This window comes from Ceratotherium simum, chromosome 25 (assembly GCF_057802395.1).
Source record: "Ceratotherium simum simum isolate JZ-2026a chromosome 25, ASM5780239v1, whole genome shotgun sequence".
Lineage (NCBI taxonomy): Eukaryota > Metazoa > Chordata > Mammalia > Perissodactyla > Rhinocerotidae > Ceratotherium > Ceratotherium simum.
In genome coordinates, this window is record NC_141924.1 from 27,113,612 (window position 1) to 27,134,965 (window position 21,354).

At 38.8% G+C, this 21,354-nt stretch overlaps 1 protein-coding gene across 3 annotated transcripts in view; it reads left to right on the forward strand.

Moving 5' to 3' along the window:
• Window positions 1-21,354, forward strand: part of FGD6 (FYVE, RhoGEF and PH domain containing 6) — a 110,802-nt gene that overhangs the window by 34,494 nt on the left and 54,954 nt on the right. Inside the window, exons 3-5 of one of the 3 annotated variants that reach the window (XM_087449089.1) lie at window positions 3,364-3,514; window positions 17,521-17,588; window positions 17,674-17,704. In XM_087449089.1, the coding sequence (XP_087305215.1) occupies window positions 3,364-3,514; window positions 17,521-17,588; window positions 17,674-17,704 (250 nt within the window). Of the gene's footprint in view, window positions 1-3,360; window positions 3,515-17,520; window positions 17,589-17,673; window positions 17,705-21,354 lie in introns of all 3 variants that reach the window. The other 2 variants (XM_014779992.2, XM_087449090.1) reach the window with 2 other exon arrangements.

Below are 21,354 nucleotides of genomic sequence, written 5' to 3' on the forward strand. Positions count from 1 at the left end.
GTATAAACTCTTTAGCTGTTTTTCATGCCTCTTGACAGACTGGCACCTGTTGCGTTCTCCAAGCTTGTTTTCTATTAATTACTTATAGGAGACTCTTGCTGCAGCCAAATGTTCTTTTTGTTTTCTGAATACAAATATTCCCACTTCCTTATCGTTGATTGTAATGCGCAGGATACTCTTCTCCTTTAAACCATACGCTCTTTTCAGTATTCCTCCCAAACATTTCTTTGTGATTACCACTACCATAAATACTGTCTAAACTTCTGAAATTTAACACCCGTTGCTTTCTAATAATATTTTTGTTTATTCAGTAAAAATTTATTGAGGGCCTGTTATGGATTATGGTGATCTAGTGGTTAAGTTTCGGCACTCTCACTGCTGTGGCCCAGGTTCATTTCCCGGTCAGAGAACTACACCACCTGTCTGTTGGTTGTCATACTGTGGCGGCTGAAAGCTATGCCACTGGTATTTCAAATACCAGCAGGGTCCCCTGTGGTGGACAGGTTTCAGCGGAACTTTCAGACTAGGAAGAAGGACCTGGCTACCCACTTCTGAAAAAATTGGCCATGAAATCTCTGTGAGTAGCAGTGGAGCATTGTCTGATATAGCACCAGAAGGTGAGAGGATAGCACGTAAAGACCCAGCAGGGTTCCACTGTGCTGTGCACAGGGTTGCTAGGAGTCGGGATTGACTTGATGGCACTAACAGCAAATTATGTAGCAAGCAGTATGCTGGAGATTCAACTGAAAAAGACAATTTCCTTGTCCTTAGGAGTTTACATTTTAATGAGAGAAACAAATATACCAAGTGCAATCCAGTAAGATCATAAAGGCAAACTAATTTGGGATAGGAAGGGGGCAGTCAGGGAAGGTTTTCTGTAGGAAAGTAATTTTTGGAACTAAAATCTCCCGTTTTATGGCATTATGTTTTGACCCATGTAGTTTTTTTTTTTCTTTTTTAAAGATTTTATTTATTTATTTTTTTCCCCCCCAAAGCCCCAGTCGATAGTTGTATGTCATAGCTGCACATCCTTCTAGTTGCTGTATGTGGGACGAGGCCTCAGCATGGCCGGAGAAGCAGTGCGTCGGTGCGCGCCCGGCATCCGAACCCGGGCCGCCAGCAGTGGAGCACGCGCACTTAACCGCTAAGCCACGGGGCCGGCCCTTGACCCATGTAGTTTTAATATTTAAAACTCTTTTTCCCTTTGTTCTTTTTATTTATTTATTTATTTCCCCCAAACCCCAGTAGATAGTTGTATGTCATAGCTGCACATCCTTCTAGTTGCTGTACGTGGGATGCGGCCTCAGCATGGCCGGAGAAGCGGTGCGTTGGTGCGCGCCCGGGATCCAAACCCGGGCCGCCAGCAGCGGAGTGCGTGAACTTAACCGCTAAGCCAGGGGGCCGGCCCTTTCCCTTTGTTCTTAAAGCTTACTTTTGTAAACACTTATATCCCTAATGGATGTGGCAACCACTGGTTACTTTCTTAATAATAGCTTTTGGAATGTTGGACCAAGAAACACCTTTTAGCTCTCTCTTTAGATAAAATAAACCTAATTTCCTCACAGGTGCCACAGCCCTATGACTGATTATTCAAAATTTTTATAGTGTGGGGTCCAGAAGAGCTCACAGATTGGCTGATCCAAAAAACCAAATCCCTGGGATTTTGTTAGAGCCAGATTCTGATTCAGTAGGTTGGGGTAGGGCCTGAGGTTTTGTGTTTCTGAGAAGCTCTCTGGTGATGCTGAAGCTGATTGAATATGTTTTGAGTAACAGGGTTTCAGGGGATGTAAAGAGATAAAGAATTAAGATAAAAAACAAGTGAAGGTATGTTTTCTTCTATATATATAGATGGATCCTGCAGTCTGTACATCCTGTTAACTCTCATTTACTTTCACTAGTCTAAATCAACCAATTACCCAGCTGGGTTGGGCTCATTTCCCTGCACCAGAGACAGTGAATCTTGCCAACGACCTGACTAGAAAGCTTCCGCTCTCCACCCCCCACCCCACACCGGGGAGTGAGTCTCCTCCGTGTCATGGGGAGCTGTGATAAGGTGCGCACCCAACTAATTGAGGCTGTGATATGATTCCCTGAGGTGCCCCAGCCACTGAGTAATAGGAAACCCTGTCTTTGGCAGAGGAAAGTGTTCCTTTTGGCACTCTGCCTCCATCCAACTGGATTGTGTAACAGTTGGGCTCCAGGAATGGCATCTGAGGCAACTCTGTATCCTACAATGTATAATCAGGAAATTTATCTGTGGCTTTTAAGATTCCCGTTAGAAATTCTCATAACTTGTAGGAGCCTTGGCAGTTGAGTGACCTGCCCATGACCTGCTAAAGGGGCCTGCCAGAGTGAAATGCAACTGTCTATTTTGCCTGAGTGTTTCCCCTGAAGATTTTCTGTGGCTCTTTTACTGATTCTTCTGTTATGCAGACATTCTTGTACACTGCAGACAGGAAAGCAGTTGCTACAGGCAATTTGTTCTGAGTCTTGACAACCAAAGCTAGAAAGAGTTATATCTGTTGTCTTCCTGGGGAACTTTTCTATGGAATTCCCCCCACAGATTGGATTGCAACAGTGGCTTTTAGATTCAAGAGATCTGTCTCAGTACAAAGTAGGAAATGTTGATGACGTCAGGCTGGCAAGGAGGAGTTGGTAAATGACCTGGTACAGTGGTTTTCAAACCTTAGCATGTATCCCCTAGGGGCCCTGCACCCCTAGAGGTTCTGATTCAGCAGGTCTGGAGCAAGCCCAGGAATTTGTAACATCCTCGTTCCTTGCCATGTCTTATGATGTGGCTACATAAAAGGCAACTGATGATAACCAGGGAAGTGGGCACATGTTCCCAATAGCACAAGCATTGTTGATTGCAATCACCATCATTACCTTCCAATTCTCATAGATTTGTGAGTTGCCTTTTTTTAAAAAAACAAAAACAAAAAAACACTGAAACCCACCTCTTGTAATGTTCCTGTGCAGCCAGTGCCGTTTTGTAGTAACTCAGCCTGCATCCTCTGAGGCTTCTTGGTTTGTACTAGTAGAGACCTGATGTTCTTAAGTAAGGATATTTGAAAGCATAGGATAGGGGCAGCTGGGAAACTTGCTTCTCACCCACCTTCCTATCATGAAAATACATGTTTTTTAAGATGATCCATTTTAAACCCAAAATGAATTTGGGTTTTTGACAGCTGAGATGGGGAAAGGAAAGGGAAAGTTTGGTTGATCTGGCTATTTCCTTCGCTCTAACTCCCTTAGATGTACCTTGCTTACATCACATGAATAAGATGAGTGATTTTGCTTGTTTGTTTTGGTAGTATTCCTTGTTATTAAAGGTGACTAATGCGGTACTTTCTATTGAAGCAGTTCTAGAGCATCCCAGGAGGAGCACAATGACCTGGATCTTGGTCTTGGTGACCTTCCTTCGGATGAGGAGGAAGTCATCAACAGTTCTGATGAAGACGATGTCAGCTCTGGTTCTAGTAAAGGGGAGCCTGACCTGCTGGAAGATAAACAGGTATATGTTGATATTTAATTGTTTCCACTTTTGGTTTGTTGGCCTCTCACGACACTTGGAAATAACATTTATCAGCATGATAGGCACAAAATCCCTAGTTAGTTTTCTTACAACTTACAAAACGTTTTTCTAATTTAAATTTAGTTCCTGCTATAATATGATGCCTAAGATATTTTCATATTTCCAAGCGCATATCACTTACAGATTATTTAGTAATTTTTTAGAATTATTTTTGGTAATGTTCATTGTTGTAGGTTTTTAAAATTATTTTATTGAGGTCACGTTGGTTTATGTCATCATGTAAATTTCAGGTATACATTATTTTATTTCAGCTTCCGTATAGACTGTATCGTGTTCACCACCAATAGTCTAGTTTCCATCCATCACCATACGTATGTGCCCCTTTACACCTTTCCACCTCCCCCCACCCTGGTTTTCTTTTTGATAACAAAAAGCCCTCTTAGGATTGTTCCTTGTACTGGTAGTAATTCTACTTGAAAGAAAGGAGGTAGATGCATTTTAGACTCAATCAAATCTTTTTTAGGGATAGAATAAAGATTGCTGTTAATAATACATCAGGATTTGCTTTGAAATAATCCAGCGTGTGTGTATTTTCACTTTATGTGAAACAAGATTGTCCAAGTGTTGATTATATAAGATGTGTCACAGGTCCGTGAAGGTTCTTTATATTATTTCTCTAGTTTGACATGAATATCTATTTCATTTTAAATCATATTTCTTTGAATAAAGATATAATTACAGGAAGAAAATTAGTATATCAGCAATATCCCCAGAATGTGTTGGGATGTTACAGCAAGATAGCGTTTAAAAGAATCCACATAGCAAGCATATCAAGCCATGGAGAAAATCCATGTCACCTGACTCCTATATCATAATTTATCAATCCATTATGCTTCCTGTTTAATGTGTTTTTCCTTTGTTTAAATTCATTTTCAGCCTTAAATGAATTGCACATGTTGTGTAATTGTCTGTATTTAAATCCCAGCTCCATTACCTAAGATCTGGGTAACCTTGGGCAAATCATTTAACCTCTTTAGGCTAAAGAACCCCATTTTATGAAGAAAAGAATAGTGCTTATCTCATGGAATTGTGGGGACTAAATGATTTGATATGTGTAAAGTCTTAGAATACTGTCCAGTACATGGTAAGAACTTAATGATTGTTTGTTATTTATTACTTGCATGCCTTCATTTCTGTGCTGTAAAGTATTGAATCACAGAGTTGGGAGTAATCACTAGAAATTATTTAGCCTTAAGGCAGGTGAGTTTGTAAGACTCCTGAGACAGATGAATGACTGTTCTTAAAGACCCATAGCATCCCTCAGCAGTGTATGGATTTCACTTTGACTGTCAAGTAATTCCTCCTGTGTTTTGTTGGTATCTGTCTTGCTCTAATCAGAAAGTTCATTTTCCTTGTTGCTTCTTCACAGAAATGGATTCTATAAATATTTATAGAATACCCACTATGTTCCAGGTACTACTGGTATGTACTAGACATAAAACAGTCCTCAAGGTCCCTGCTCTTGAAGAGCTTACATCCTAATGGAGCAGGAGGGACCATAAATGCGTAAGCAGTAAGAACTTCAGGGTATTACATGCTATGAAGCATATAAAACAGAGCGATGTGCTAGAAATTGAGGCAACTACTTGGGATACAAGCCTTTAAGAAAATGATATTTGACTGAGACGTAAATTATTGGCAGGATCCAAAGCTTGCAGAATTTGGAGAAGAGCCTTCAAATGGTCTTCCTCTCTAAGGGCCATAATTAAATCAACCTTTACTCTCTTTGATAAAATGCAAGTTCTTTCTTTTCCTAACAAATACTGTTTTCTATCTGTTTGGTCTGTTTCTCTTGCTCAAACTCTTTCCAGTTTCTCCCCATACTTCTTGAAATATAGTGACCAAAATTGGTTTCCACATTCTACTAGGAATCTCACTGATACACGGTATAAAGGAAGGATTAATCTCTACCCTTTTTGTGTTATGCATCTTCCCAACACATCCTGTCATAACACTGCCTGGTTGACTCATTCGTTTTGTGGTCACTGGAGACTTCCATGGTTCCTTCTTCTGCATTTGTGCCTGCCTTTCTTTTCCCTTCCGGTATTAATATTATTGGGTTTATGTCTTTAGTTGTGCCTCATTGCAATATCTCTGTTAAATCTTTATCTGTTTTTAAAATGAAATTTCTTCAGTTAATCACGGACATTTAATATTTTTGTGCCTGATGCCAGTGTACTCATAATTTGCTTCCTTTAGATTGTTAGCAACTCTGATGAGCTTGCTCTCTATTCATCTGAGACAGCAATGGCAATAAAAAAATAGACGAACTCTCCCTTTCTAGGCAGTTGTTAATCCATCTAAACATGGCCTTACTTTTCTCTTAAGTAATTTGCTTTCATAATCGTTAAGAAGAACAGTCTTTGGAGCCAGATTGCCTGAGTTCTCACCACTTGCCAGCTCTGTGATTATGAGCAATTTACTTAACTTCTCTGTGCCTTAGTGTCCCCATATGTAAAAAGAGGAGGAGTAAGGTGGACATTTGTCCCGATTGTCTAAGATTGTTGTGATGACTAAATGATTATTCACTATTTAAAACAGTGCCTGTCACGGGCTGGCCCCGTGGCTTAGTGGTTAAGTGAGCGCGCTCCACTGCTGGCGACCCGGGTTCAGATCCCGGGCTCGCACTGACGCGCTGCTTCTCCGGCCATGCTGAGGCTGCGTCCCACATACAGCAACTAGAAGGATGTGCAGCTATGACACACAACTATCTACTGGGGCTTTGGGGGGAAAAAATAAATAAAAATAAAATCTTAAAAAAAAATAAATAAATAAAACAGTGCCTGTCACAAAGTGAGTGCTCAGTAGATTTTAGCTATTATTATTGGCTCATATGAAAAGAAGCAAGCAATATCTTAAGCATCTCAAATCAAGCTTTATATAACCTTACCAAATAAATATATATTGTTTCAAGTTTGCCTTTTCTTATTTTTGGATTAATAAATCTGAAACATGTTATATAAAAGGCAGTATTGTGTTCTAATGGAAAAACATGTAATTTGGCATCCCAAGACCCATGGTTTAGTCCCAGCTTTGCCAATTACCAGCTGTATGACTTTGGTCAAATAAGTTTTAAAAATTAATTAGCTTATTTACATGAATCCCATTCACAATGGACTTCAGGTAACAACAAAACAAAACTTTAATTAAAAAAAGTCAAAATATATATTAAGAAGTCAGGGCTGGCCCCATGGCTTAGCGGTTAAGTGCGCGCGCTCCGCTGCTGGCGGCCCAGGTTCGGATCCCAGGCACGCACTGACGCACCGCTTCTCCGGCCATGCTGAGGCCGCGTCCCACATACAGCAACTAGAAGGCTGTGCAACTATGACATACAACTATCTACTGGGGCTTTGGGGGAAAAAAATAAATAAATTTAAAAAAAATTAAAAAAAAAAAAAGTCAAATTGTTAATAAATAGTGCTGGAATTACTGTATATCCACATACAAAAGAATGAACTTAGATCTCTTCTTTTTACCATACACAAAAATGAACTCAAAATGGATCATAGACCTAAATGTGAGAAGTGAAACTGTAAAATTCTTAGAAGAAAGTATAGGAAGTAACTCTTAATGACCTTAGAATAGGCAAAGGCTTTTTAGATAAATTAGACTTCATCAAAATTAAAAACTTTTGTGCTACACACAGTACTACCATCAAGAAAATGAAAAAACAGGGGCCGACCCCGTGGCTTAGCAGTTAAGTGCGCGCGCTCCGCTACTGGTGGCCCAGGTTCAGATCCCAGGTGCACACCAACGCACCGCTTCTCCGGCCATGCTGAGGCAGCGTCCCACATACAGCAACTAGAAGGATGTGCAACTATGACATACAACTATCTACTGGGGCCTTGGGGAGAAAAAGGGAAGAAAATGAGGAGGATTGGCAATAGATGTTAGCTCAGGGCCAGTCTTCCTCAGCAAAAAAAAAGAGGAGGATTAGCATGGATGTTAGCTCAGGGCTGATATTCCTCACAAAAAAAAAAAAAAAAAAAAAGAAAATGAAAAAACAACCCACAGCATAGGAGAAATTATTAGCAAATATTTCTGATAAAGGACTTGTATCCAGAATATGTAAAGAACTCTTACAGTTCAACAATAATTGGCCATGAAAAAATGCTCAACATCATTAGCCATTGGGGAAATGCAAAGCCAAGCCTCAATGAGCTACCATTTCATACCTACTAGGAAGATTATAAAATCAAAAAGACAGACATTAACAAGTGTGGGTCAGGATGTGGAGAAATTGGAATACTTATACACTGCTGGTGAGAAATGTAAAATGGTGGAGCTGCTTTGTAAAACAGTCTGGCAGTTTCTCAAAAGGTTAAGTATAGAGTTACCATATAACCCAGTAATTCCACTTCTCAGTGTATACCCATGAGAAATGAAAACATGTTCATACAAAAACTTGCATAGGAACGTTTATAGCAGCATTATTCATAGTAACCAAAAAGTGGAAACAACTCAAATGCCCATCCACTGATAAATGGGTTCATCAATTGATGGATAAACAAAATGTAGTTTATCCATACAATGGAATATTACTCACTAGTAAAAAAAAAAATGTGCTGATACCTGCTAAAACGTGGATCAACCTTGAAAGCGTTAGGGGAAGTGAAAGAAGTCAGTCACAAAAGACATGTTGTATGGTTCCATTTATATGAACTGTCTAGAATAGGCACATCTATATAGACAGAAAGTAGGTTGGTGGTTGCCAGGGGCTGGAGAGAAGGTAGGATGGGGAGTGACTGCTAAGGAGCATGGAGTTTCTTTTTAGGGTGATGAAAATGTTCTAAAGTCAGATTGTACTGATGGTTGCACAACCCTGAATATATCAAGAAACCATTGAATTGTACACTTTAAAAGGGTAAAAGTACATTTTATGGAATGTGAATTACATCTCCATAAAGTTGTTAAAGAAAAAAATAAATTCTGCTAAAAGGAAAACAATAGTGCTAAGTGGAAGATTAGTACAGAGTAATGCATATCAGATAGTCATATATACATCAGCCAAGGATGGGCCACAAATTTGGCTTTCGAGTAGCACAAGTAAAGAAGGTGATATCAGCTTCCAAAAGAAAAATTCTTTGCATTAGAAGCATAGGAAGAGGGCCGGCTCCGTGGCTTAGCGGTTAAGTGCGCGCGCTCTGATGCTGGTGGCCCGGGTTCGGATCCCGGGCGCGCCCCAAGGCACCACTTCTCCGTTCAGCGCGAGGCCGAGTCCCACGTACAGCAACTAGAAGGATGTGAACCTATGACATACAACTATCTGCTGGGGCTTTGGGGGGAAAAAAATGAATAAATAAAATCTTTAAAAAAAAAAAAAAAAAAGAAGCATAGGAAGAGAACTTCTTTTATAACTTTTTTGATCCTTAATTTCTCAGTCTATAAAATAGGACAGTATTATCAAATGAATTATTCTGAGGCTCACAGGATAATAGTTGCAAAACCACTTCAAAAGTCAAGAAAGTTTATGCACATTAAATACGTGTAATATACTTCTGTGGTTGTGTTGTGATAGGTTGTATTAGTTTTCTGGAGCTGCTGTTACAAAGTTTCTGTTACAAAGTACGGTGAACTGAATGGCTTACAACAACAGAAAATTTTGTTTCACTGTTCTGGAGGCTAGAAGCCTGAAATTAAGGTGCCGGCAAGGCCAGCTCCCTCTGAAACCTGTAGGGGAGAATCTTTCCTTGCCTCTTCCTAGTTTCTGGTGGTTCGCCAGCATTCCTCGTGTTCCTTGGCTGGAAGCTGCAGCACTTCACTCTCTGCCTCCCTCGTCACATGGATTTTCCCTTCATGAGTCTGTGTCTCTTCTCTTCTTATGAGGATACCAATCATATTAGATTAGATTAGGGGCCTGTCCTACTCCAATGTGACTTCATCTTAATTTACTAATTACATCTACAATGACTGTATTTCCAATAAGGTCACATTCTGAGGTCCTGGGCTTTAGGACTTCAACATATCTTTTGGGGGAACATAATTCAATCCATAACAGATGCCAGTATGAGGGGCACATCACCGATATGGGTCTAGATGCCAATAACTATTGCTCATGAAAGTGCCAAACTCAGTAGGAGGAGAGAAGAAAGGGTATGTGCCACAGTGCCCTTGTCCTAACTTTGTGAAGGAAAAGCAAACATGCTTAAAAAGTTACTTCTGTAGAGATACAAGACCTACCATGAAGGGAAAGAAAATGGACATTGCTCCACTCCTGTGTGCCTGTGTTTGCCTATGTGCTGTGGGTGTGTATTATTACACTCAATCTTTAAAAACATGCTAAGATATAAATCTGACATATGTACTGTTTTTCTTCTCTTCACGTGAAGAAAAGGAGTTTTTATAGGTTAACTAACTCGCCTTGCAACCCCCTGGGTTGGGATTTTTAACCAAAATCTGTCTCTATTAATAACTTGGTACAAGCCGCAGAAGCTGAATAATGTTTGGGGTGGGGAGGACTAGCCAAGCTAATCTCTATTTTCTCCTTTTCCAAGTTTTTAGTTTTATATTTTTTTGGTCTTTCCTTTCAGTGTTTAATAAATGATTTAAAAATGAAATCTATTCATTCTGCGTCATTATGGTTAGAGTATTCAGCACTGTTCACCTTTCCTGCATATTGACTTCCTTGCCTCTTTCTTTCTCAAATTTTCTTTGTAAAAGAGCTCATATGATAGATACTTTCATGAAGCAAGGGGTGAAAAGCTAAGAGAACTTTGTCCTTTAGAGGTTAGTCATGGTGTCACCTCATATTGGGGATAAGTTAATGACGAAGAGATGTTTCTCAGGCAGATCTGGTTGTTAAGTTTTTTCTTTTTTTTGTAAAACTCTTGAGTAGCATAGCAGAGGCCTTTTAAGAATTCTATGAAAAAATAATGGATGAATTTCACAGAACTTTACTTGTAGTAAACAAATATGAAAAGAGGAGAACACAGTTAAGAATTTATAAAGCTAGGTTGTTATAAAGAGATCAGAACATAAAACTGGATTTCAGATCAAAGGTTCTGTTTGGGAGTTTGTTTGACTTGTTTTATGACCTTGACAAAGTAATTTCATTTGTGGCTCATGTTTCAACTTCCCCAGCAGTGTACTTTTGGGAGATGCAGTTATTTAACAGGCAATCTGCTTTGAAATGCAGTGCAATTTGTGAGGACTTTCCTTAGCTGAAAAGTTGAGATGCCAAATATGGCTTCTCTCTTGAGGTTTTACAGTAGGGTGTATTTTTCCATCATTGTTTGACTTGGGTCAGAATCAGTTATTGTTCTTACAAGACGGAGATAACACAGAGCTTTTTCTTTTTTTCTTTTTTTTAGTTATCTTTGACTTTCTATCTACTTTAAAAATGATTGTAGTCCATTGAATCATTGTCTAATAGTTACTATCCCTCTTTAGCTCTGTAGTTTTCGTAGTGTAAAAGGTAAAATAGATAAAAGAATTCATAGACTCCTCGAATTTTAGAATTGCAAAAGACTTTAATCATCTCGTCCAATCTCCTGCTTTTTTATATAATGAAATATCTATAATGAGCTTTTAGTTCATTTGAGTTTACATTCTTATGTTACTCAACACATATTCAAAAGCAATGTGCTCTGGTCTTAGGTACTGAGAAGGTGGCAGCCACCCTTGTACACAGTGGCTTATTTATGCATATTAATTGCACAGTGGACCAGGCCCTGTGCTATGTGCAGAAGGATGTAAGGGTGAATAAGATCATAGACTAGAGGGAATTCAGACATGTCAGCAAATAAACACAATCTGCTGGGTTAAGTCCTATAAATGCTACATGAATAAGAGAATTGTTCTTTGGGAGTGGTGGGGAGAGAATATCAGTGCAGCCTTCATAAAGGAGAAACGCTTTGAGTGCCATCTTAAAGGATGAGTTGGAATGTGACAGGCAGAAATCTTTGGGGAAAGCGGGAGGTGATGAGGATGGAGGAGCAAAAGGAAAGGCATATGCAGAGGGACAGACGTATAAGGGCAGGGCACACTGGGAGTTGCAAGGTGGTGGCAGTTTGGCTGAAGTAGAGAGTACACAGTGTGGAGGAGAAGGAATGAGACTAGACCGATCGTGGAGTGTCCTGTATACCTGGCAAAGGAAAGTTTGGTCTTTGTTAGCCATAGATGATAAGGAGCTGCTAGCCTGAGAACTAAGGTGATTATATTTGCATTTTAGAGCTATTACTCTGGTGGCAGTGTAGAGAATAGATTGCAGTGGAATAAATCTAGAGCTAGGAAACCACTTAGGTTACTGTAGTGTAGTATAGGAAAGAGATAAGGAGGCAATATTTTTTTTTTTTATAATTTTATTTTATTTATTTTCCCCCCAAAGCCCCAGAAGATAGTTGTATGTCATAGCTGCACATCCTTCTAGTTGCTGTATGTGGGACACTGCCTCAGCATGGCCGCGGTGCGTCGGTGCGTGCCCGGGATCCGAACCCGGGCTGCCAGTAGCGGAGCACGAGCACTTAACCGCTAAGCCACGGGCCGGCGCAGGAGGCAATATTGAAGGAGAGGAAAGGATTAATTAAGCTTTAAAAACAATTCAGAAGGACAAATTGACAAGACTTGATGACTCAGGTGTGATCATAGAAGGTGGAGAAGAAAAAGGAGTCCAGGTTTCTGGCTTTGATGAGTATATCTACAATATCTAGCATGCAGGTACTTGATGACTTGTTTAAAGAGGGACGAAAGGTCATCAAATACTTTATTCTTTTTTTTTTTAATTAATTTTATTTATTTATTTTTTTCCCCCAAAGCCCCAGTAGATAGTTGCATGCCACAGCTGCACATCCCTCCAGCCGCTGCATGTGGGACGCAGCCTCAGCATGGCGGGAGAAGCAGTGCGTTGGTGCGCGCCCGGGATCTAACCCGGGCCGCCAGCAGCGGAGCGCATGCACTCAACCACCAAGCCATGGGGCCGGCCCTCAAATGCTTTATTCTTTGTGAATCTTTTCCTTTTACACACTGCTGCCTGATTATGATCTGTCTCCCCTTCAAGATGTCAGCACGTTTCGTAGTCGTCCTCATATATATGTATAGTTATTGATATATTTGGTGTGCTCCTCTCATTCACTTCTTGAAGGCTGGGGCAATTTCTTATTTATCTTTAATTCTCTCTTTTAATACCTTTTTTCATGCCCAATCTCACACCTACAGAGTCAGAATTTCTAACACAGTTAACCTGTGTGGGGGTCAGAATTGGCCACCCCAAAATGTGTCTCTTTGGCATGAGGATTATTTTGGGCTTGTTACTTTAAAGAAACTGCAGATGGGAGAGAAGCTCTGAAAAGTAGAAGTTACCCTTTGTAAGAGATGTTTACATTTGTAAGGGAAATCTCCATTTGTAAAGGTATCTCCCTCTCTGTACCAGGAAGAAGGGAGGATGAGCTTATCTCTAGAAACTCTTATCAGTGTGGAAGGCAGGGACTTAAATCTGCGTAATAATCTTACTCTTGTTTACTCGTAGTCTCCCATAACTGACTCCCCCCACCCCCAACATCCTCCTTTGTCTTTAGCGGAAGATGGTATTTAAGATGACAACCTCGACATTTTGGCAAGTTACCCAGTTTTCCTGGGTTTCTCCCATGTATACATGTTATTAAACTTGTTTGATTTTTCGCCTGTTATTCTGTCTCATGTCAATTTAATTCACAGCCCAGCAGAAGGACCCACAGGGTAGAGAATTTCTCTTCCTCCCCTACACCTGGGAATCTGAAATTTAAGAGTGCCTGGTGTTTCTAATGATCAGTAATGTTTTCAGACTTAGCTGTAGAGCAGTGAATCAGCAGACAGTGTAACTGTTTCCTCCTACCAACTTTGCTATCAAATGATGGATAGTCAGTTACTAACTTCAGATTTTAAAATGATGGAGTAAAGATGGTACTGACTCCTTCCTCTTGGAAATGATCTCAGAATAACATGGAGGATAAGAAATACAAATTAGCTTTAGGAGACAACTAAAACCCCAAATCACAATATATAAGTAAGGGCTACCATTCCCACCAGGAATATATAAAGGTTCAAGTTTCTCCATATCCTCACCAACACTTGCTATTTTCTGATTTTTGATTATAACCATTCTGTGGGTATGAAGTGTTGTCTTATCTCATTGTGGTTTTAATTTGCGTTTCCCTGATGACTAATTATGTGAAGCATCTTTTAATATACTTACTGACTTTTCTTATTTCTTCTTTAGTGAAATGTACATCTTTTATCGATTTTTAACTGAGTTTTATTGAATTATAAGAGTTCTTTATGTATTCTGGGTACAGAATCATGATTTGCAAATCCTTTTTCCTGCCTGTGGCTTATCTTTTTATTTTCTTTATGGTGTCTTTGAAGCATAAAAGTTTTAAATTTATGAAGTTCAGTTTATCAATATTTTTTCTTTTATGGATCATGCTTTTGGTGTTGTATCTAAAAATTGTTAGCCTAAACCAAGATCACAAAGAGTTTCTTCTGTGTTTTCTTCTAGAAGATTTATAGTTTTAGCTCTTAACATTTAGTCTATGATAGATTTTTAGTTAATTTTTGTATATGGTGTCAGGTAGAGTATAAATTCACCTTTTTGCTTGTGGATCAATTGTTCCAGCAATTTTCAACCACTTATTAAAAAAGAACTGTCTTTTCTCCTATTGAATTGCCTTGACAACTTTCTCAAAAATCCATTGACCATAAATTTAAGGGTTTACTTCTTTTTTTTTTTTTTTTTTCAGATTCTTTTTTTTTTTTTTTTTTTTAATTTTTTGTTTATTGCAGTAACATTGGTTTATAACATTGTAAAAATTTCAGGTGTACATCATTGTACTTCTATTTCTGCATGGACCACATCATGTTCACCACCAAAATACTAATTACAACCCATCACCACACACATGCACCGAATTATCCCTTTCACCCTCCTCCCTCCCCCCCTCCCCTCTGGCAACCACCAATCCAATCTCTGTCCCTATGTATCCGTCCATTGTTGTCACGATCTACTACTTAATGAAGGAAATCATACGGTATTTGACCTTCTCCCTCTGACTTATTTCACTTTGCATTATACCCTCAATGTCCATCCATGTTGTCACAAATGGCTGGATTTCGTCCTTTCTTATGGCTGAGTAGTATTCCATTGTGTATATATACCACAGCTTCTTTATCCATTCGTCCCTTGATGGGCACTTAGGTTGCTTCCAAGTCTTGGCTATCGTGAATAAGGCTGCAATGAACACAGGGGTGCATGTACCTTTGCAAATTGGTGTTTTCAAGTTCTTTGGATAAATATAAGGGTTTACTTCTGATGCTCAGTTTTTTCCTATTGATCCACATGTCTGTCTTTTTGCCTGTACCCACCATTTTCTCCCCAAAGGTTACAGTCTCAGTTTCTAGAAAAGAAACAAATACTTCATAGTCACCAGCCCCAGTGTTGCCTTTGTGAATTGCTGCCGTCTTCTGTCACACTGACTTGCCGCACCACACCTGAGATCTGAGATATTTAATGTTTAAATCTTAGGATTCTAAAGTTGAGCGCTCAACACTCATTTTACAGACAAGGACTGTCAGGCCCACAAAGTATTTCTGTGCCCTGCTGTAATGGAAGCATGGTGTCTGCCTAGGGATAACATATTTATTATGGAATCACTCTGCACAATTGTCTGTAACCAGGCCCTGGCAGAGCAAGATCCTGAAGAGGAAAAAAAAGTTCAGAGTAAAAACTTAAAAAAGGGAGAGTGCTCAAAAGAGGAAAGGAAATAGAGGGTAAATGCTGAAAAGTACACTTACTAGGAGTTTTTTGCACAGAGCTGGTACACATTTTAGGTGGCTCCACTAATCAAACGCTTTAGCATCTATAGCATCCCTAGGTTTCTTTAAAGCTACTGCTAACACCACCTCTTGACTTTTAAGGGACCTCATATCATCCGAAAATGGAAAGTGCAGAGTCCAGGCTTCAGTTCTTTCAGTGCTTTAGCTTTCTGTTTATTTTTAATGCATTTCTTCTGACTTTCTAATTTTAAAAAGATATACTGTATTTTACCAATATTAAACTTTCTAGCTATAGATGACATAGAGAAACCCATTTAATAGTTAGAAAAGCGTTGATTTGCTAAAATATTTTTCAAAATAACTATTATCCAATTGTCTCTACGTGTGTACGTGAATGTGTACACAATCGTGGTCATGAGTGCATGACTGACACATGGTCTGCAAGATCAGATTGTGCTTAAGGAATGTTAGCTATGTGTTCTTTAAAAGATGGTAAATGGAATTGAGTAACTTATGCCCCATCCTGCTCAGTTGAACAGAACTTATCTAACCTGATCAGTCATTCTAACAATCTAACAATCATTCAACAACCTGTCTTAGAAAAAAACGAATAATAATAGGGATGGAAGTCAAATTCATCTATCTGATTGTCCTTTTAAAGATACAGTTTGAGAGCCAGCCCTGATGGCCTAGTGGTTAAAGTTCGGTGCACTCTGCTTCAGCGACCAAAGCAGAACCACACCAGAACCTCTCTAGGGGCAGAACCACACCACTCATCTGTCAGTAGCCATGGTGTGATGGTGGTTCACATAGAAGAACTAGAAGGACCTACAACTAGAGTATACAACTATGTACTGGGGCATTGGGGAGGGAAAAAAAAGAGAGAGGAAGATTGGCAACAGATGTTAGGGCAAATCTTCCTCAGCAGAAAAAAAAAAATTTCATTTCAACTCTTTGGAATAAAACTGCCTTGACTGTAAGAGCATATTTCTAAAAGAGGTTTTAAGGAAACAGAGAGTCCATGGCATGTGTTTGGTATAGACTGAAGAAGAGCCCTTTTCAGACTGCACTTAAGTTGTCTGACTTAGAGTGGCTTTACCTAGGGTGAAGTTCTCTCATACATTCCTTTGGGACATTCACTAATCATTTTTTTATTAATTTTATTGAGGTCATAATAGTTTATAACACTGACGTTTCAGTTGTACGTTATTATTTGTCCGTCACCATATATATGTGCCCCTTTACCCCGTATGCCCACCCCCCAAGCCCCTTCCCCTCTGGTAACCACTAGTCTGTTTTGTCCGTGTGTTTGTTTATCTTCCACATATGAGTGAAATCATACAGTGTTTGTCTTTCTCTGTCTGGCTTATTTCACTTAACGTAATATCCTCAAGGTCCATCCATGTTGTTGCAAAGGAACGATTTTGGCTTGTTTTGTAGCTGAGTAGTATTCCATTGTGTGTGTGTGTGTGTGTATGGTATGTTGTGTGTATATATACCACATCTTCTTTATCCATTCGTCAGTCATTGGGCACTTGGGTTGCTTCCACATCTTGGCTGTTGTGAATGATGTTGCAATGAACATAGTGGTACATAAGTCTCTTTGAATTGTTGATTTCAGGTTCTTTGGATAAATACCCAGTAGTGGGATAGCTGAGTCGTATGGTATTTCTATTTTTAATTTTTTGAGAAATCCCCATACTGTTTTCCATAGTGGCTGCGCCAGTTTGCATTCCCACTAGCCGTGTATGAGGGTTCCCTTTTCTCCACATCCTCTCCAACATTTGTTGTTTTTGGATATTTACTAATCTTAAATTACTTATGTGCACCCCAAGAACTCATGTTCATCTGTAGGGGTCATTTCCCTTGCAGAATGTGACTTTTCAGTTTTGAAGCATTGACAGTATGCTCCATCAAGGCTCTGGGGCTCCTCGGGGCAGTCCATCAATGCAGCGCTGATGATGGTGAGGATTACCAGTTGCTCTCAGCTCCTCCTGTATCATGGTTTAATAACCGCATCTAATTCTCCACATTTGCCGTTTTAGATGTTACACGGTATGAAATGTGTTCTATTTGGAAACTTATAAGTATCAGAGCTTGACTTTAGGTCTGACTAGCTCAAAGCTGATCTTCATTATCCTTTTATGAGTTCATGCTTTCTTAATGCACTCTTATCACAGGATGAAGATACTGGAATGAAAAGTAAAGTCCATCATATTGCCAAGGAGATCATGAGCTCAGAGAAAGTGTGGGTATCTAGTTTATAATTTGGAAGACTATTTGCTTACCCATTGGCTCATTTAAAACATTTCTTTCATTGCTGTTTTTTACAGGTTTGTGGATGTGTTAAAACTTTTGCATATTGTAAGTATCTAATATTTTCTTGAAGTCTAAGGCTATCTTCTTTCTCATCTTTCTCTACGTCAAAAATTTTTCAGCATAATTAACTTAAATTAGCATGGATATACATGTATGTGCTTTCTAATACATGGTTATATTTTTAAATTCACACATAGATGTGAATATAGAAGTTTTCTAAAATCTATGTATCTCATGTATGTGTAGTATACCCAGATGATTTCTGAAAAACAGAGCCTTTGTATCTGTATCTCCATGTCTTCAAACTTTCTATCTTCATAATAAAGAGTTTTTAAAATGATAATATTTCTTCTTGGGCATTTGCAGATGTCTGCTATCAGTAGAATTTTGCACTAGCAATATAGAAAGAATGTCACGATCAGTGTTCAAAACGGTTCTTCTATCTGAATAAGCTTCCACAAAGACACTTAAAATAGACATTTTACAACTAACTTTCTAAAAGTTCTATTTTCAGTTTTTATAATTGTCAACTTGAATGAACCTGTTGGGAAACAACTATGGTATGTGTCTGACTGCGTATTCATGTTTCTCATGTACTCTTTTGTACCTGCAAGTTTTCACAAGTTTCATTACGCATTGGCAATTAAAGTGCTTTTGGTGTTACTTTATTCCAATTATATTTTGGCAAGATATTAAGACTTAACAAAAGAAAAGGTTAGAGTAGAGGAAACAATGAAAAAAGAAATTGAAGTGAAAATTTACTAGGATGGTAATTATTAACATCATCTTAAACTTAATTGCTGAGAAATGGTAGGTTTATAAAATATATACCCATTTATGTCTCTGCTTTTCATTTTAATAGATAGTTTTCCTTTTAATAGATACATATGAACAGGGAAAGTGGCTTATTACCCTTAAGGTGATTCACATTCACGAAATGATCCCCTTGTGCGGTATGCTTGGTCCAGGGGACACATGGAGGCCTAATTCCTGTGTGAAAAATCTGTAGCTTTGGAAACATTTTCAAAAAAATTTCTTAACCTTGCTAATTTGTTTTGAGAAATTATTTTCCCATGGGTAGTTTCTCACATAAATCTTGACTATACTGGTAAGTTCTCTTTTATAATTCATTAAAAATATTTATAGCAATATTTGGTCTCCCAAACAAGTTTGTTATTTCAAGCATATTGTTATTTCAAATAAATAACAATAAGCTTGATAAATAAATGGCTTTTCAAAATAAACTCCATGTACATTTGCTGCCGTGCCCTGATTCTCTCTGTTGTATAAGCAATTATAGGGGGAAAAGAAAAAGCTAAATTGCTCTTTTCTGGGAAACTCAGAACATACCTCTAGGATGAGCAAATTGTACCTATTTGACCTATTCTTTGATAGACATGTTTAAATAGGAATAGGACCTCTGCAAGGAAATTTTAAGCATCTGCAAGTTAATTTATAAGCTCTTGGAGGCAAAAAGTACTATGGGGTTTGAACTCCAGTTTGCTATTTCAACACATTTTGTGTGGGATACGTGTTAAGGATTCCACTGTAAACAGCACCAAGTTCCTGCCCTCATAGTGCTTATAGTCTAGGGTAGTGCTGTTGTGGTGAGGGACTGGATTTTTAAATTTACAGTTCGTAGAGGGCCAAAACTTTTGTAGAATACAATAAAAGTTCATGGCCATGTCAAATTGGTATAAATTGATCCCTTACGTTCACTTCCTGACTAATATCTTTGCAGACCAATAACAATTTGTGGACTATTCTTTGAGAAGCCTTGGCTTAGTACATTCTGTTTCCTACCACCTATGTGAATTTTAGACAATAGTTTAACCTTTTGTGTCTAGCTTTCCTCATTTGTAAAATGGGGATAAAAATATCCATCTCTCAGTTCGTGAGGAATCAATGGAATTAACTATGTGAAAGAGCCTAGTATTGCCCACAGTATACAGTAGGTTCTCACGTTGCATTTCCAATACCCTCTTCTTCTTCATCTTTCCTTGTAGAGCATCAGTGAATGGGTAGCATTCATTCTACTATTACCAGGCAGTTAACTTTTTACTTTTTTCAAATGCCTTTTTTTTTCCTATACTAAAATTTCATTTTAAAGATTTTATTTATTTTATTTTTCCCAAAGCCCCAGTGGATAGTTGTGTGTCGTAGCTGCACATCCTTCCAGCTGCTGCATGTGGGACTCGGCCTCAGGATGAACGGAGAAGCGGTGCCCCGATGCGCACCCGGGATCCGAACCCGGGCCACCAGCATCGCAGCGCGCGCACTTAACCACCAAGCCACAGGGCCGGCCCTAAAATTTCATTTTAATGAAGGAAGTTCTGATTCTAGTAGATAGGGAAGCAATTAAAAGCTTTATTTGGTTAGTTAAAGATATATGTCCTGTTCTCACGTCTCTATTTTTGTAACAAATCATAAGCACTATAAGAATGGACAATCAGACCAAAGTATTTCCCATATCATCTCACATCTGATCTGATCAATGGCCTTGGGCTCTTCCCAGCAGTGTTGAACAGAGTGAATCATCTATAACCCACCTTGGCTTGTACATTTTCAAAACCTCTTAAGCCTTTAATGTAAGAGTGAGAGTAGATCATCTGCCAAACCTCATGTTAACATCCTGCCTGGTATGTGCAAATACTAACTTGGCAGAGCCCAACCCTATAGGGTATCTTAACAACAGGTATTAACGAGGTTATGAGCCATTACTAGGAGGGGCTTGTCACCAGGATGTGAAGCCAAAAGAGTCTCTTGTTTCTTTCCAACACCCCCACCGTGCTATTAAGGTTCATATTATTCGTCTACCAAAAGTACTCCACAGAGGTGGCACATGGATAGTTTTAATCCTGAGCACTGCTGCTATCTGATTTCATCTAAATGAATTAACTTCTGTGTTATATGATAGAATATGACTGCTTTAAAATATCTATCTAACAGACTTTAGATAATCTCATGGGTATTTTTGAAAATCAACCAGGTAAACAGGGGGCTTGGGAGAAGCCGTTGTTTCAGTTATACATGATTCCCCATTAATAGATACTCTAGAGTAGCATTTTTCAGGTGACAGAAATGTTTAATATCTGCACTGTCCAATATGGTAGCCATGTTTTTTAAATTTTAATATATCACTGTATCTCACTAACACTTCTATGTTTAGGATTTGCTGAACTAGGTGAAATAGCTTATAGAAAAAAATTTTAAATCTAAATTAATGAATTTTATCATTTAAGCTATTATTACATTGGGAAGAATTAGACTTGGGTGGAGGTTACACAGTTTAAAATGTACTTAAGATTCTAAGAGCCCGTGTACTTGCTTGAGGGCTTTGATTCATGTCTGATGTTTGTGTGAAGAAATTGGGCCTGCAGAGGCAGAGGCAAGACTTGGCAATTAATGTTTTGTGTGGTACATGCTCTGCAGTATCTACCATGAGCTCCTGGACTTTGACCTGGATTTGAAAAAAGGTCCAATGTGCATATTATCTCTAAGTCAATACCGTGTTGAGTCCAACAAGAAAGGAGAGTCCTAAAAGATGGTCTTTCCCTTTTCAAAATGGTAGTGCCATCCTAGCTGCCAAAGCCAGAAAACGAGGATTTCTTCTCCATTTCTCCCTCTTACTCACCTCTCCAGGCAAACCATCAGCAAAACTGTGGATTCTCTTTCCACTTTACTGCCACCAGCCT